At 33.7% G+C, this 15,570-nt stretch overlaps 1 protein-coding gene across 1 annotated transcript; it reads right to left on the bottom strand.

Annotated features, from left to right (window-relative positions):
• Positions 1-30: 30 nt before the first annotated feature.
• On the bottom strand, positions 31-15,193 carry LOC132195446 (uncharacterized). Its single transcript, XM_059617447.1, has 9 exons — positions 14,950-15,193; positions 2,714-2,819; positions 2,274-2,407; positions 2,110-2,222; positions 1,831-1,940; positions 1,420-1,495; positions 1,094-1,356; positions 824-1,037; positions 31-526 (listed from the first exon to the last, which is right to left on the bottom strand). The coding sequence occupies exons 1-9, from the start codon at positions 14,995-14,997 to the stop codon at positions 349-351; spliced, it is 1,242 nt and encodes a 413-aa protein (XP_059473430.1). The 5' UTR covers positions 14,998-15,193; the 3' UTR covers positions 31-348.
• Positions 15,194-15,570: the final 377 nt, after the last annotated feature.

Genomic DNA, 15,570 nt, shown 5'->3' with positions numbered 1-15,570 from the left:
TCATTGCAACAAAACCCAGACAACGTTATATATTATATAATTTTGTTTTATTTTCTGACAAATAAGGTAACAGTTTTAATCTACAAAAATAAAAATAATCCAGATTCTAGTTAAGTAGTTAGATGTATGAAAACTGTTCAGAAACACTTCATCTTCGTCTACTGGTCATCTTGCACTCGATTGTTATAAAAAATATTGATCCATTTTCTTCTTCGGCACTCATTCACTCACTCGCAAACACTTGTTTTGGGTCCAAAGAACACTGCCGCGGGAAATTTCCAAAGCTCTTTCACTCTTGTTTTCTAATATGGCAAGGCAGTATTTTGCTAAAATTTCATTCTGCGTGGCTCACTTTCCCGAATAATGTGAACCCATTGCTGAGCCGGCCCTGTTTTGGTGGCCGGAGTACCTGCTGCCAGGCCGCGAGTGGACGATTGCGTAGTGGTCACTGTTGGTCGAAACCGAATGCGTCGAGTTCATCGTCGAGCCACCAGACATGTAACCTGGCTTAGCATTCAGAGAATATCTGAAATTTCAAGAGAAAAGTGTGTTTTACATAATTTTTAAAAAATATAACTTAATTAAATTATATTTTGGCCAAGCAAATTCAATTGAATTTTAGACGTTGCTGATGGTTTAATGCGCGAAATTTGATATTATTATATTTTTTTACTGCAAAAGCTATAATTTATTCAAATCCATCAATTTTTAACGTCTTGATGAAAGGAAATGCTGTTTTATTTTATCTGAATAAATTTGCAAGACACCATCGTCAGTCGCAGCAACCAGATTTCATTGAATATTATAAAATCACAAGCCGTACCTGGATCCATAGTGCGAGTCCTGCCAAGTTCTGTAGGGATCGTACTCCTCGATGATGCTTGGGTCTTTTTCAATAATCTCGGTTCTGGCACAGGCACAAGACATGGCCGAGCACAGGAAAATGTTGATGACTAACATGATGAGGAAGAGCACGCCGAATGCCACGCAAAGCCACAACAACCAGGAAGGGTGGATTCCAGAGCAGAGGGCAGCAACTTTTGGGCAAAAATACATTTAAAAAAAAATCATATCTATTTAATTTTTAACGCACTTGAAGGTTGTCCAGGTTCCAGGACAAAGACGTTAGTGCTGGCCAAAAGCCCTCCGTTTTGTTCGGCACTTTCGTCGGCCAGTGCCTTGCTCTGTCCATCGCACCTGGGCTCGGGGCAGGCACCCTTGCACACGGCCAGGTCGCACTGGAAGTGAATCTCGTTGCTGTCCTGGAAACGGAACATCGAGTACAAAGTTGCTTCGGAGGCGCCAACTTTGTCATTGTAGATGAAGCGCGAAATAACGCCACTTTGCAGGGGGCACCTGAATTATTTGAAGAAGAAAAATTAATTATATGGTTTTTAATTTGAAAATTAAAATACTAACCCTTGATCGTCAATGAGCTCTGTTTTGTTTTGCTTGTTGAAGGCGAAGCAGGACTTGACGCTAATTCCATAATTACCTAAAAAAATTTAATTATTTCTATTATATTTTAAGTCAAACAAAGAAGCACATAAATCCAGAATAATTTAAAAAACTTTATAATTTTCAATATTTTGTTAGAATTAATAAAAAACTGGGAGGGAAAATAAAAGAGATATGTTGTCTTTAAACATGGTTTTGAGTAGAATAAAAAAATAATAATAAAAGTATCTTGTTTTTTAAATTTATCATTTTTTTTAATATTCTTTTTTTAAGCAATGCAGAGACTTTACTTTTTTGGACTTTTGTTTAAGAATTTCACGATTGAAAAATCACCACAGACAGTTTCGATTGTTATGAAAGTGTGAAAATTACCATCTGTCCGCGAGGTTGACGCTCGAAGGGTGTACTTGCGTCCATACACGGCCTCGTTAACCTGCTTTTCCTCATCCAACAACGCCAAATTTACCAAGGCCGTCTCGTTCCTGGAACGCGCAATCTTAATAAAAATTGTGTGCAAAGTTTGGCGCAAAACTCTTGAGACACAAAAATTAAACAGCCTCTGGTTAAATAATCTGCTTGAAATAAATTGCTGTTTCCATCAAGAGATGCTCCCTTTATTTTTTTATGCATTGAAGAAAAAAAAAGCATTACTTGGAGTTCTTGAAGCCGGCCTTGCCACAGGTGATGACGTAAAACTTGTCGTCGGCCAGTTCAAGTGTCTTGTGGATGCGCACCGCGATTGGTACCGACCGCTCGTCCGCCTTCTAAAATGATAATTTCAAGTTTTTCTTTTTCAATTTTATTGACAACATTACATTGTTGTAGAGGACCCCGCAGTAGCCGGGTGCGTTCTTTGGCGCCAACAGGTTCAGTTCAAGGGTTGTGACCGTGGTGCCATTGCCCACGGCCATGCAGTTGGACGTCCGGAAGTCTCGGGCGTGGATCGTGCCTGTGATAAAACTTTAAAATTAGCATAGCTTTTTCCTAAACGCTTGTAGGCTTGTTTTTCCCAATTCCACGGCACTTAAATCCAATGTTCAAATCAAATGTTTTATAGAAATTAACACTTGAGGAGACGACCATGAAACGGTCTTTGTCCTTATTAAAATGATTGTATTAATTTTGAATAAAAAAAAAACATTTTTTCCGTTTTCTTCCCCTTTTAAATTATGTAATTATAAATAATTTTGAATAAAGAATTAAATTTTTGCTCTTTTAGAGCTTATAAGATTTTTTTCTAAATTGCATTACTTACCAACATAATTTTGGTTGGTGACCACCTTGATGGTCATGTGACCTGCCTTGCAAGTGGCTGTGACCGTGGGCGCGAAGTCTTTGTCCACCAGTTGGCCGAGGGCGCCCTGCCAACAAAAGGTGTACATCGATTAATCACGCGCACTTCCTGCATGCAATTCGTTTCGATCAACATGAAAGAGTGAAATGCACAATGATTGGAAACAAAAAGGCAAATTAAGGGCAGAGGAAGTAAAATTATAAATTACTCTGTAAGATTTTTCCAAAAAATATAGTGTATTGTTTGCAGTTTTTATATTTTAGAGCAAAAAACCATTCAAGGTTGACAAACTTGCCATAGAGCTTCAATAACCCACCACCTGCCCAAAAACAATTTCCCCGCCCTGTGCAAGCGATACATTTTTGGCAGCAACTTTTTAATGATAGTTTTCCAATGGTGAGCCGAGTAATTAAATTTTATGTTGGACGTTTTAGCATAATTCTCTTTCTTTTCTTTTCAAATTCAAAACCCAAGATGAATAAATAATCAAAATTATAAAAATTATGCAAACAAAGTAAATTGTGCTTTTCTGTTCGTGATTTAGAAAGTCGCTTCTAACCGCAAAAATCACATCTCTTGCACTCTCTCTCGCGGAGAAATAAAAATTGTCGATTTGATTGACACCAAGATTTTTGTGAACAAAGTCGCTGTTGCTACAAAGTGCTCCACACCAAAAAATAAAATCTTTTCATTTTATTTGCAGATTTTATGCAATTATTTTTTTTTAATTAAATTTGATTATTTAATCAATGGAACTGGGGAAGCTATTATTATATTTTTAATAATAATCTTGATAAGATCAAGTTAATGGAGAAAGAAAAAAATACTAAATTTGAAGAAACGACAGGCACCTCTCTGGCTAAAACGCGAAACCTAAAAAAAAGGTGCTTGCCGAGATTGATACGTCGCAAAGTAATTTGGTAATCGGTACATGAAATTACATTCATGAAAATACTAGTTTAATATATCTTCCAATTTTATTGCTTCAAATTAAAGAATTGCAGAAACTCAAAGCAAAAATACATAAATTTTTAAAATTAATTATTTCATTGTTTTTTTTTTTTAATTATTATTTTTAATTTTTTTTTTTAATCAGCGAAAACGTAAATTTTTGGTGCAACCTTCTCGTGGATAGGGAAAAACACACAAACGATGTGACGCAAATTAAGAATTGAATTGAATAATCAAACCAATTTGTGTTGCAATGACCTGATACCTGAATTTACGTACAACTAAGTTACTGTAAAATCAGTAGAAAATCCAGAGTTTATGATTCCAAGAATTTTCAAAGCCCTGCCAAAGTCTCTTAAAATCCTCAAACACACTGACCAAAATGCAACTTGCTTAAAAAAATTTAATAATATTCGACAGGTGCGCCGGCTAAATCAATTGGGGGAACCCTTTTCGGGGAAGCCGGCGTCCGTCGGGACAAATCGTGGTCGTAGGATTGCACAAAGGCCGCAGGGTGTCCATATAAGCAGAGGATGGAGTTGGAGTGTCCTTGTGGTGCGGTTGGTCGGTCGGTCGGCGTCGTAACCGCCTGCCTCCCACGTCCATGTACGTGCACCAAGGCCACCCAGGATCCAACGAACCAGGGTCAGGTGAGAGCGAGATGCTTTCCGGAGCACCAACCGTTGAAATATAACAATATTCAATACTGCAGATTGCGTTTGAAAAGTTGGCTCGGTTATTCGGCGCGGCCTTTTAAAAAATAATAATAAAATGTGCTTGGCTGGAATTTTCGCAGAGAAATGTGAAAAGCGGCATTTCTGATGCTGGCCAGACGGCTTTTTATTTATTCACCGCGCGTTGCTCTCTCAGGCGTGCACGCTGAAATATTGTGCAATGCCGCTGTGGGACGCGAACACAAGAGATCGAGGTGCGGTAATTTTTCTCGCAACAATAGTCTATATATTACAATAGCAAAACAAAAGAACGTTTGAAAAAAAATTCAAACAGCAATAATATAATATTGTAATTGTTTTATAAATTTATAAAATACTCATTTATTGCTGTTGATTATTTTTCCGCGTCGTTAGAATCACATCGTCAACTTTCACACTTAGATAATGTGGATTTGATATGAACGGATATGAACTGAATAAAACGGTCTTATTACTGCACTTGCACATAAAAAATAAAGACAGTTTGTTAACTTGTTAGCAAAACGAAAATGTATCTTTTTGTAATCCTGCGAACAATGATAATTTGTGCACAGTAAAGAAAAATAGTGTCTTTGCTTGTGTTGTAAGGTGTGAAGCAGTTTCAGGGTTTAATTTTTAAGAATTTATGGAATACATACCAAAATTTTGTCTTTTATTAATTAAGAAATTGATTTTAAAAGACAAAATAATTGTATCTTTTATGAGTCATGAATTGATTTTGATTTAATATATATTTATTAGTTCGAAAACTAGTACATGTACATTTAAAATTAATATGTCAAAAATTTGTCCATTGCACTCTTGATGACTATTTAGTCCTGCACAAATTGTCACTTTTCAATCACTTGAACACAATAGTACAATATCTTGATTTTTCAAATAATTTTTACACGCCTTTTTGAACGATTTAGTACCTTCAATACATTTAATATCTGATGGAATCTTATTAAATAATTGGAGGCCGCTTTGAAATAGTGATTTTTCTCCAAATTTACTCTTGCTTTTGGAAATATAAAAATCTCCAACTGCTCTAGTTTTATAATTATGCACGTCACCCACAAGTTGTACTTCCTTACAGAGGTAATTGGGGACCTCCTTGTTTTTAATTTTTTTAATTAACACAAGAATATTTAGAGCTAGTTTTTCTTTGACATTAAGCCAATCAAGCTTTCTTAACATTTCACTTATTTGCATCCTCTTGTTACAATTCAGAATAATGCGCATGACCCTATTTTGAACAGGAAAATTAAGGCAAACAGAGCAACATAACTGGCCTGGATGACAATTTCGCCCGATTCCAGGGCTCATCAGCAGATCTGAATGTTTCTTCTACTGAAGCTCCAAACTGACAAACCAGACTGCGGCAGCTGTTCTGTTTGCCCTAATTTTCCGGGCTTTAATTAAGTTTATTTTTATTTTTTGTGGCACAAGAAAGTTTACGATTAAAAATTAATTCCTTACTTAAAAGTCAAATTTTTGGTCCTTTAAAGCCAAGTTTTTCTCGCGCAGTTTCAGTCAAACCACGAAAAAACCTCTAATAAAAATGTATATTGTTGATTTTTTTTTTCAAAATCTCTTGCATGCCGAGCGCACAGATTACGCATCTAAAGCCAAGGAAATTAGAATAGCATTGCGGAAATTTAAACATATCAGGCAAACGCTCGAAATGTAAACTTTTTCTGTGATTATAGCAACACACGTTGCTTCACCTGCGCGGCGGAGCTTGCAAGAGGGAAATAAAAATGCTGCGTGGGTTGCTTCATCGCCGCTCCTATAATTCTCGCATCTGCCATGAAAGAACTACAAACAAACCTTTTGTACAACAATTTTTAGCCTCTAGCAGCTGGTAAAGGATTCCTAAATTTATTTATATCCTTATTGTGTGCGAGGGAGACACTTTAGTAAGAATGGCGTTGATTGAATGAAGTGACACGTGTCAAAAACGGTTCAAAGGGAAAGTTGAAGAGAGAAAATTAAAAGTTCTTAAATAAGTATTCGAGGGATGCGTGGAGCATCTTTCAAAGCTGAAAAATATGAAATTTAAAAATCAACAAAATGTTATTAATGTGTGCATGTGTATTTCTATTCTAATTATTTTAGAGTTTTGCCTTTTATTGTATTAATTAGTTAAAAACACTCAGATAATTGTTAAGTGTGCGTGTGTTTTTTTATGTTAAAAACAGTTTCAAAAATTAAATTTTGTGACTAAAAAACAAACTTATCCATGAGCCAATATCCCATTTTCTTCAAGTTATTATTATATAGTTCAAAATAAATTATTCTATTATAATTTATTCGCAAATTTTTAATTTTTTTTTCATTACGAAAAATTTATGAATAACGATAAACAATACTAGAATTTAGCGTAGGAATATTTTTTTACAAAAATGATTTCATGAATTTTTTATTTTTGCTCTTATAGTTTTGAAGTTGAAGTCACTTATATTTTTTGTTTGCCAACAACCTTCAAAGGCTGTTCGGTTGAAAAAATTTATATTTAAATCACACTGACGCGACGGCTAACCCTTTTTTAAACATAATTCTGCGCGGAGAGCCTTGCTGTCTTCAAGTATAGAAGTACTACGAGTTACAAAACACATTATTTCCATGAGCAAACCTACGCACCTTCCACTCCTTGTACGGCTTGTGTTATTCATCAAGAAGCTTTAGTGCTCTTGGAGAAAAAGGAGAGTGTCTCTGCAACTCAACTAACTCGCTTTTGCCAATTCACTCGCGTTCGTTTTTTTCTTCTCGGAATATATTTCTATAATTAGATTCCAACGCCAGAGAAAGAAGTATAATTATATTTTGTTTTCATTTTATGCACCATAACAAAGGTTGTCGCAGCCTATGGGACCGCTTTTGCTTTCATTTCCCTTTCTTAACCGCACAGACGTTTTTCCCACGCGTTTCCATTTCAAGGAAAAGTTGGGTTTGTATTCATATAAAAAGAGAGTTCAAGACGGTATTAATAAGTGACTGTTATGGAATTTTGTAACGTAATTTTTGTTACTTGACTTCAAAATTAGCTGGGAAATGTATTTTTACTCCCTCACATAAAAAATATATATATATTTCAATAACACTTTTTTTTAGAACTTTGTGTATCGACAGAGAAAAACATATAATTATGTAATAATGATAGTAACAACTTTGAAAAAATCAAACCAGGTAAACCTTGTTGCAAAGAAAAAAAAATAATAAAAATAAATCACTTAACTGACCAACATGGTTTGCCCGGTTTCAAATTTTCATCAAATCCACCTCGAGTGTTACCATTCAAGTTTAACATTATTGATCATTGGACTCTTTTCATTTTTTCAAGATTGTCACAACAATTCCTTTCAGTACCCAAATGTGCATTAATTGAATTAATTAATAATTAATTACTTCAGCCAGAAAAGAAAGGCACAATGCTTGTTCTATAAAACATAAAAATTATGTTATTGATATGTCCCTTAATTTATTTTTATTTTGCACTCGATGTTTTTGAAATTTGGTCTGGTAGTTTCCCTCGTCAGGGCTGGATGAAATTAACTTAGAATTTCATTGAATTGGCCGTGACGTCGTCATTCAGGCATGCAGAAAACTCCATGTAATATTATTCATTGGTTATTTTTCCGCAGCGTAACCAGTTCCCGGCCAGAGCCGATTGGAATGCTGATTTTCCAGCGCACTTATTGTAGGAAATGATTAAATAATTCATTAGAAACGCCGCATCTCTTTCGCATCGTTTTTGAAATAAATATTTATTCATAAGTCGCGAGTCGTGACGCAAACGCAGTTCATCATTTTTATGGATATTTAGTTTGCTTAACTAATTTACTTGTTTCTCTTTTTCCGCTTTCGGGACACGAAGGTGTAGAGAGGTTGGCTAATTAGCTTGTTGGATTCGTGTGATACTTTTTTGATATTCACACAAGAGCAAAACGCAGCCTCCGGGCCGAAGCGTGATGAAAGATGAAATCCAAGGCTTCGGTATAAAATTTGAAAATTTCAGAAAAAAGGTAAAACGTGGTTAAGACGATTTTCTGCAGACGTATTTTTCTCTACTGTAATTTTGCACATAAAAAAGATTTTAAATATTCACATATCGTTTTCTATCTCCGGTTGCTGATTGGAAACTGTTTCACGTTTTAATATTTTTTGCAATAATCAAAAATAAATATTACAATTCTCAAATAAAATTGAATGTGCTCTGGATGCTTTGACTTGTTGTGGAGAAATAAAACGAATTGAAATAAAAAAAAAAAACGAATTGGCTAGAATTACTGTCAACATGATGGAATAATTTCAATCTTAAGTTGTCAAATCGTTTGAAATCGCTCCTTGTATTCCATTCGGGAGGGAACAGAAAGTCGCATGCACGCCAAATTATTTTATGACAATTACACGCTCTCAGCTCTCAGCACGTCACGAATTTGTGTGAATCAAGAAAAAGAGACACTAAAGTAACAAACAGACAAAACGGTGCTTTCTGTATTATTCGCGTAATTGACGCTGGAAGAAAAGTAACAGTAATGCGGCAGCAGAAGGCATTTTAAATAATCTGAATTGAATAAAATAAGAGGATAATTTATGCAGCGCGAATGTGATTATTTTTCACATTCTCACGCTCCGTCGAGAGAATAAGTATAAATATAAATTAGCACAGATTGAGATAACAAAGGTCACGTTCAAACAAATTATCCCCGAGGTCTGGTGAGAAAGATCCGGCCCAAAATTATACGCCGACAGACAGGTTTTGATCTTGAAAATGCGGTGCAAATTCTAAATAACTTCAAAAAGCGGAAATCTGTAAAGATGCAGAATTTTAATTATTTATTACTTCATTATTCTCAAATCACTAGCAAGAATAGTGTAAAACGTTTTCGCATTTTGATTATTTGTATATTGGTTTTTCTTGATTGAAAATTTTATAGATTTTACAAGTATTTGAATTCAAATATTTTATATATTGAACAATTCATGCAGAACTTTCGAATAATTAATTTTAAATAAAGCTTTTTTAAATTTTTCCTGCTAATTCTCAAGACAATTAGCCAGAGGAAAAAGTCAATCAAAAAGTCAGAAGTTTAATTTGCCTTAACGTTCACAGGAATATTTTTAAACTTTTCACGACTTCCTCCGCCGTCAATGAAACTGCGCCTGCTGTCACAACTTACTTACGATGACTAAAATTATTTTGCACATTTTTCACATACTAAACAATTAATTGATTTCCTGCAGGAACTCTGCAAACGCAGCTGCAGGAACACAATACGCGCCGGCGGCCGGCCAATAACCTTTGCCTATCTCTCGCTCACTTTCTACTCTGTACCCACGGAGATAAAGTATGTCACACTTTCTGCAACAGACTTTTCCATTCGCTGCGTGCAGGTTTCAGATTAGCACAAAAGTTGTTATGCTATCATCATTCATTATACAAGCCGCTTCAATTTATTTAATCGGGCGTTGAGGGATGAAGATTACGGAGAAACCATAAATTAACTCCACAGTAATTTTTGAAATTTAAAGCCTCTTGTGCTAATAGAAAATGAAAGTATGCTGGTCTAATTCCTACGATTAAAATGAAAAAAAAATACGAATTTTGCAACAGTATGAAACGGATTGATCGCTTGGAAATTGACAATGGATTTTGTGTTTGTCCCCCGAATTTGAGTCACTCAAGTATCGGAGTATATGAATAACTTTAGTAAATAATTGTTATAAGAAATTTATTATATTTTTTTTAATTTATATCTTTCATTTTACCCAGTTGTAAATGAGTTGGATTGCAATAGAGATACTAGTATTTTTGTGGAAGAATTTTTACTATTACTGTTTACTAGTATTATTATAATTTTTATTATACATATTATATTATTACTAGTGTAGCTTTTCTTCATAATGTAATGTTTACACATTATAATATCGCCCCTGCAGCCCACCCATTCACAATTTTTTCATTGAAACAAACAGCGTGGAAAAAATATAATTAACACATTTAAAAGTTTTTTTATTTAAACATTTCACTTCAAGTAGAAGAACTAATATTTTTTTTAACAAGTTCAAAAATTGAATAAATCTTAATCCAATCACAATAAATCCCAATAAACAAATTATTTATGAGTTACTTTTTTTTCATCTTTTGATATTATAAAATAATGAATGAACGTAAAATGTATGTAGTCTGTTGAAAGCAAGAAGTACGATAATTCCCAGAAGAATTTTTCATTTATTGATGTAACGGTTTAATTTCATTTTATATTAATTCTTCTACTTTAAAGTAGAGTCTCATGTTAATGCTGGTGTGCTAATAATATTAACACAATCATAATTACACGCCAAGGAAATGAATAGATGAACAAATTTACACAAGTAACAAAAGTGCGTTGGTGCAACTTTGCTATATTATGATAATGATTTTCACGCGCGCGCCCACTTAATTCGCAAATAAAATTAAACGACAATAGGACAAGGCCGAATAATGGTAAAAAATTAGGCCTATTTTAGGTCAGTTTCTGCACAGTTTATAGGAGAGTATTTGACGGTAAATAATAAAACAAATAAAGAAACTTGCCAGGTAGTTTAATCTTAATATGTTCCAGTCAAAATAATTATAATTTTGGAAAGTTTTGCACGCAGCGCTGCTACTTAAATGATAAAATAAAAATAGTTTCTGCAAACATTGGCTCATATCTGAACGATTGCGCTGCTCATCTTGCTATAATCAAGCAGGTGAGAGTTGAGACGTTGGCCAACACGCAACGACCCACGCAAAATTATTCCATTACATTATTTATATGCCCGGATAGCAAGCGAGCGAAAGGTGCCCAAATCACGCTCAAATTCTTTCCTCGGCTCGGATTATATATTATTATTATGAATGTTTATTTCCCTTTTTTCTGTTATTTACTTTCGCCATCTAGCATATTTGCAAGTAGAACACGCATTTCAAGACATTTTCACAATTGATTCATCAATCGTTCCGACTTTTTTGGAGTAAAATAAAAACTAATTGAATTCGTTAAGGTTGCGTAAAATCTCAGAAATTAAGAAATTATACGGCACATATTCACATTTTTTGTGAATGCAAATTTTTCCGAGTCAGAAATGGTTTCGGTCAATCCGGTGCACAGATAAACTGTAAATTTGAATGTGAAAGACGAACGAGTTGGGGGCCGTTGTGGCGTGGAATCGTCTAGTTTGTCTAAAATCGGCCGGCGTGACCGAACGCAATCAAATGCTAACAAACGCAGAGCGGTAGAACGCACTAGATTAAAAAAAAAATTATGCAGTTTCTGGTGGGGTACAATTTGAAATGGGAACGAATCTCGTTTTCAGTTTTCACAATGCGCTGAATAAAGGGCAGAGCTGATGCTCCACGGAGTTTATGTTATTAGTGCAAATTGCACATTTATAATATTTAGTTTATATGCAGTTTTCACTTTTTTTGTCAATGTTGTTGTTTATTGGTCCACATGTTTACAATCACAATCTTTATGTTCAATTTTGAAAAAATAATTTAAAGAAAGAAAAGTACTCAGATAATATTTCACCTTCATTATATATTAAAATGAGTAAATTTTCGATGTTCTTCCTCCAATTATGATATTTATTTTTTTTTAATTTGCATTTTTCATTTTGTACAGTATAAAATTGATAAATAATTATTATCCTTTGAATTGTATGAATCAGTATGAATTAAAGGGACCGTTCATGAATGATTTAAGATGAATTGGACAGATTTTTTTTGTTACGAGCACCACTCTGATTTTTAGATATGTTGTTAGGGTTGATGAGAAACTACTTTGACCAAATTTTGAGACAAAAATTTTTAATACTTTTTGAAATATTCGGGTTTTTTGAAAAACTAAAAAATGCTTATATCTTTGCTCGTATTAATTTTAAAGTCATGAATTTTCACTCTAGTAGGTAACTTTTTGTTCTGAACAACTTTGCTGTTGACTAAAATGTCGTAGGTCAAAGGTCAAGGTCACTAAAATGCATTTTGAGTTTTTAAGGCCCATTTTCTCAAAAAAGTATATTTTTGATATTTTTTGTGTAAATGCAAAAAATGTAGGCCGTTAAATTCTACATCTGGTCAGCAAAATTCGCGATGGTGTTATTTTTAGTTTTTAAGATATTTTCATGTAAAATTAAAAAGATGCGTTTTGCCGATATGCCGTATTTTGATATTTTTCTGTTTTTTCATTTCTAGGAGGACTAGAGCAATGCGGTTTTCACTGTTATACCAAATTTTTAATTCTGAACAACTTTTCTGTTGAATTAAAATACCTAGGTCAAAGGTTAAGGTCAGTAAAATGTATTTTATTTTTCAAGGCCAATTTTCTTAAAGAAGCATACCTCGGATTTTTTCCGTGGTATAGGAAAAAATGTAGCCCATTAAATTCTACATCTGGTAGGTAAAATTCAGAATGGTGTTATTTTTAGTTCAAAAGATATTTTAATAAGTTTTCAAAAGAGCAAAAAAAAGTTAGAATTTACTATGGAAAATATGTACGGAAACGAACTTTTTAAATACTTATTGAAATATCTTTTGAACTAAAAATAACGCCATTCTGAATTTTACCTACCAGATGTAGAATTTAATGGGCTACATTTTTTCCTATACCACGGAAAAAATCCGAGGTATGCTTCTTTAAGAAAAATGGCCTTGAAAAATAAAAATACATTTTACTGACCTTAACCTTTGACCTAGGTATTTTTATTCAATAGAAAAGTTGTTCAGAATTAAAAATTGGGTATAACAGTGAAAACCGCATTGCTCTAGTCCTCCTAGAAATGAAAAAACAGAAAAATATCAAAATATCGGCAAAACGCATCTTTTTAATTTTACATGAAAATATCTTAAAAACTAAAAATAACGCCATCGCGAATTTTGCTGACCAGATGTAGAATTTAACGGCCTACATTTTTTGCATTTACACAAAAAATATCAAAAATATACTTTTTTGAGAAAATGGGCCTTAAAAACTCAAAATGCATTTTAGTGACCTTGACCTTTGACCTACGACATTTTAGTCAACAGCAAAGTTGTTCAGAACAAAAAGTTACCTACTAGAGTGAAAATTCATGACTTTAAAATTAATACGAGCAAAGATATAAGCATTTTTTAGTTTTTCAAAAAACCCGAATATTTCAAAAAGTATTAAAAATTTTTGTCTCAAAATTTGGTCAAAGTAGTTTCTCATCAACCCTAACAACATATCTAAAAATCAGAGTGGTGCTAGTAACAAAAAAAAATCGGTCCAATTCATCTTAAATCATTCATGAACGGTCCCTAAACAAAAAAATTCAATCAGCTGAAAGTGTTGCAATATACTGAAAATTTTGCTTTTAGTTTTATTTTTGATTGCCCATATCTTGATGTCAGAGGAATATTAACAGTGGCCCAAGCAACTCCCTGTATGTAGTCTTCAGTAATTAATTGAGATAAATAAGAGTTTTCTATTGACAAACAATCGGACTGTTCAGACTAAAGAGAACCTAGATCGAATGCATATTTGGTCAACTCAGCGAGTTTGCTCAACATATCACAATGAAATTTTATTTCAAATTGAAATTAAGTTAAATGAGATATTATAATATTAATCATCTAAGGGTCGTATTTACAACGTAATTGTAAATGGGTGGAACAAAAGGTATTATATGTAATTATTCCGCAATGCAATAAAATCCCCTAATCATGATAATAAAATATCACGGCTTTTTTGTTCTAAAAAAAGTGGGTTGGTCTGGACATGAATGAGATAAATTATTGTTGTTTAAAATCCGCAGATTTTTGCTAGTTACAATAGCGTTCAAAAATATTACTTTTAATTTCTACTCGGTTCACAAGCAGCAATAAATTTATTTTAATTTCAGTTACATTGTCGTTTTTGAGTTTATTTGTCAAAATTTTAGTATGCAACTATTATGCATAATTCCGCACGATTCTGAATATCATTTTTACTTATTATGTTTTGTGAGGGTGAACTAATAATATACTCTAATTTGTGGTGATTTGAATTTTAAGTCAGTTTTTTCTTGATGAGTTTTGTGAGCCTGTTTATTGTTTAATAAAAAAAAAATAATAAAAAAAACATTATCCTTTTTTTAAACAATCAACACAATCAACAACTCACAAAACCTATCGAGGAAAAGCCGACTTTAAATTCAAATCACCATGATGAATCAACCCTTGATTGTGAAATTTGACTACAAAATTACTCTAATTTAATAATGCAAATTTTATGGAATAAAATAAATAAAAATTTTCTTCTGTAAATCGCAAACAATTAATATTTAAATTGGTTTGATCTGGCTATGTATTCTTTTGGCAAAGAGAGGCCAGAATTGCAACTTAATATCTGACCGACGACCCTCGAAGGTGGCAAGGAACGAAATAATGCACCACTACAATGATCGGCCAGCCATAGCAGGAAATTAATAAATTGGCCAAGGATAAAGCATTATGCATACGGGCAAGAGCTCTCGTTTTTTACGGAAAGTGAAAATTAATTTGATCAGAGAAATTTTTTGACTTACAGCGCCGTAGAGCAGCAGTACCGTGAAGATGACGAAGTGCGAGATCATCTTGTCTCTCAGGGTGGCCACGACCCTGGCTTCTTTGCACTCAAAATTCGCAAGAGATTGAACGGAACCAAAGTTGCACACTGACTAACTAAAACTAACAACACTCTCGAACTGTCGAATGTCGAACTCCCGATGGAATGGAAACAAAACGAACGAGCAACGAGCACACTCTCGTGTTTACTCAGGTCGCGCACCTGAACACCTGAGCGGCATCTGCAGGTGGCATAGGAAACGATGCCGCGCCCTCTGACGCAAGGTTGAAAAAATGTGGTGAAAAACGCACAGGCCTGTAGCCCTGTGACGATATAAGTCTGATTCATCCCGCGTTGAATGTTAATTTTGTGTAAGAAAACTTGCCTGCGATTGAAGATTGAATGAAAAGAAAATTTAAGTTCTCAAAATTCATGTACTGTGAAAAAAAAACACTGAGAATCGTAATAAGTGGAAATAATTAAGTTTTCTTTGTAAAAAATCAGAACTGACAATTACCAAGATATCAAGTTCGCGATTTTTTTTAAAATCATCTCCAAAATCAAAAACATTATTATTGTTTTTAGTTACCATTACCAACAA

Source organism: Neocloeon triangulifer, unplaced genomic scaffold (assembly GCF_031216515.1).
Source record: "Neocloeon triangulifer isolate White Clay Creek 2 clone unplaced genomic scaffold, ASM3121651v1 ptg000009l, whole genome shotgun sequence".
Taxonomy (NCBI): Eukaryota; Metazoa; Arthropoda; class Insecta; order Ephemeroptera; family Baetidae; genus Neocloeon; species Neocloeon triangulifer.
The sequence above is the reverse complement of the archived record's forward strand: the minus strand, read 5'-3'. Positions and strand labels throughout refer to the sequence as shown.

Bases quoted from the DNA above. Each gene is read 5' to 3' on its own strand.
- LOC132195446 (XM_059617447.1), bottom strand. From the start codon at position 14,997: ATGATCTCGCACTTCGTCATCTTCACGGTACTGCTGCTCTACGGCGCT. The intron at 2,223-2,273 runs GTAATGTTGTCA...TTATCATTTTAG, and splicing joins GCGGGGTCCTCTACAACAAT to AAGGCGGACGAGCGGTCGGT. The intron at 527-823 runs GTACGGCTTGTG...TTGAAATTTCAG, and splicing joins GACTCGCACTATGGATCCAG to ATATTCTCTGAATGCTAAGC.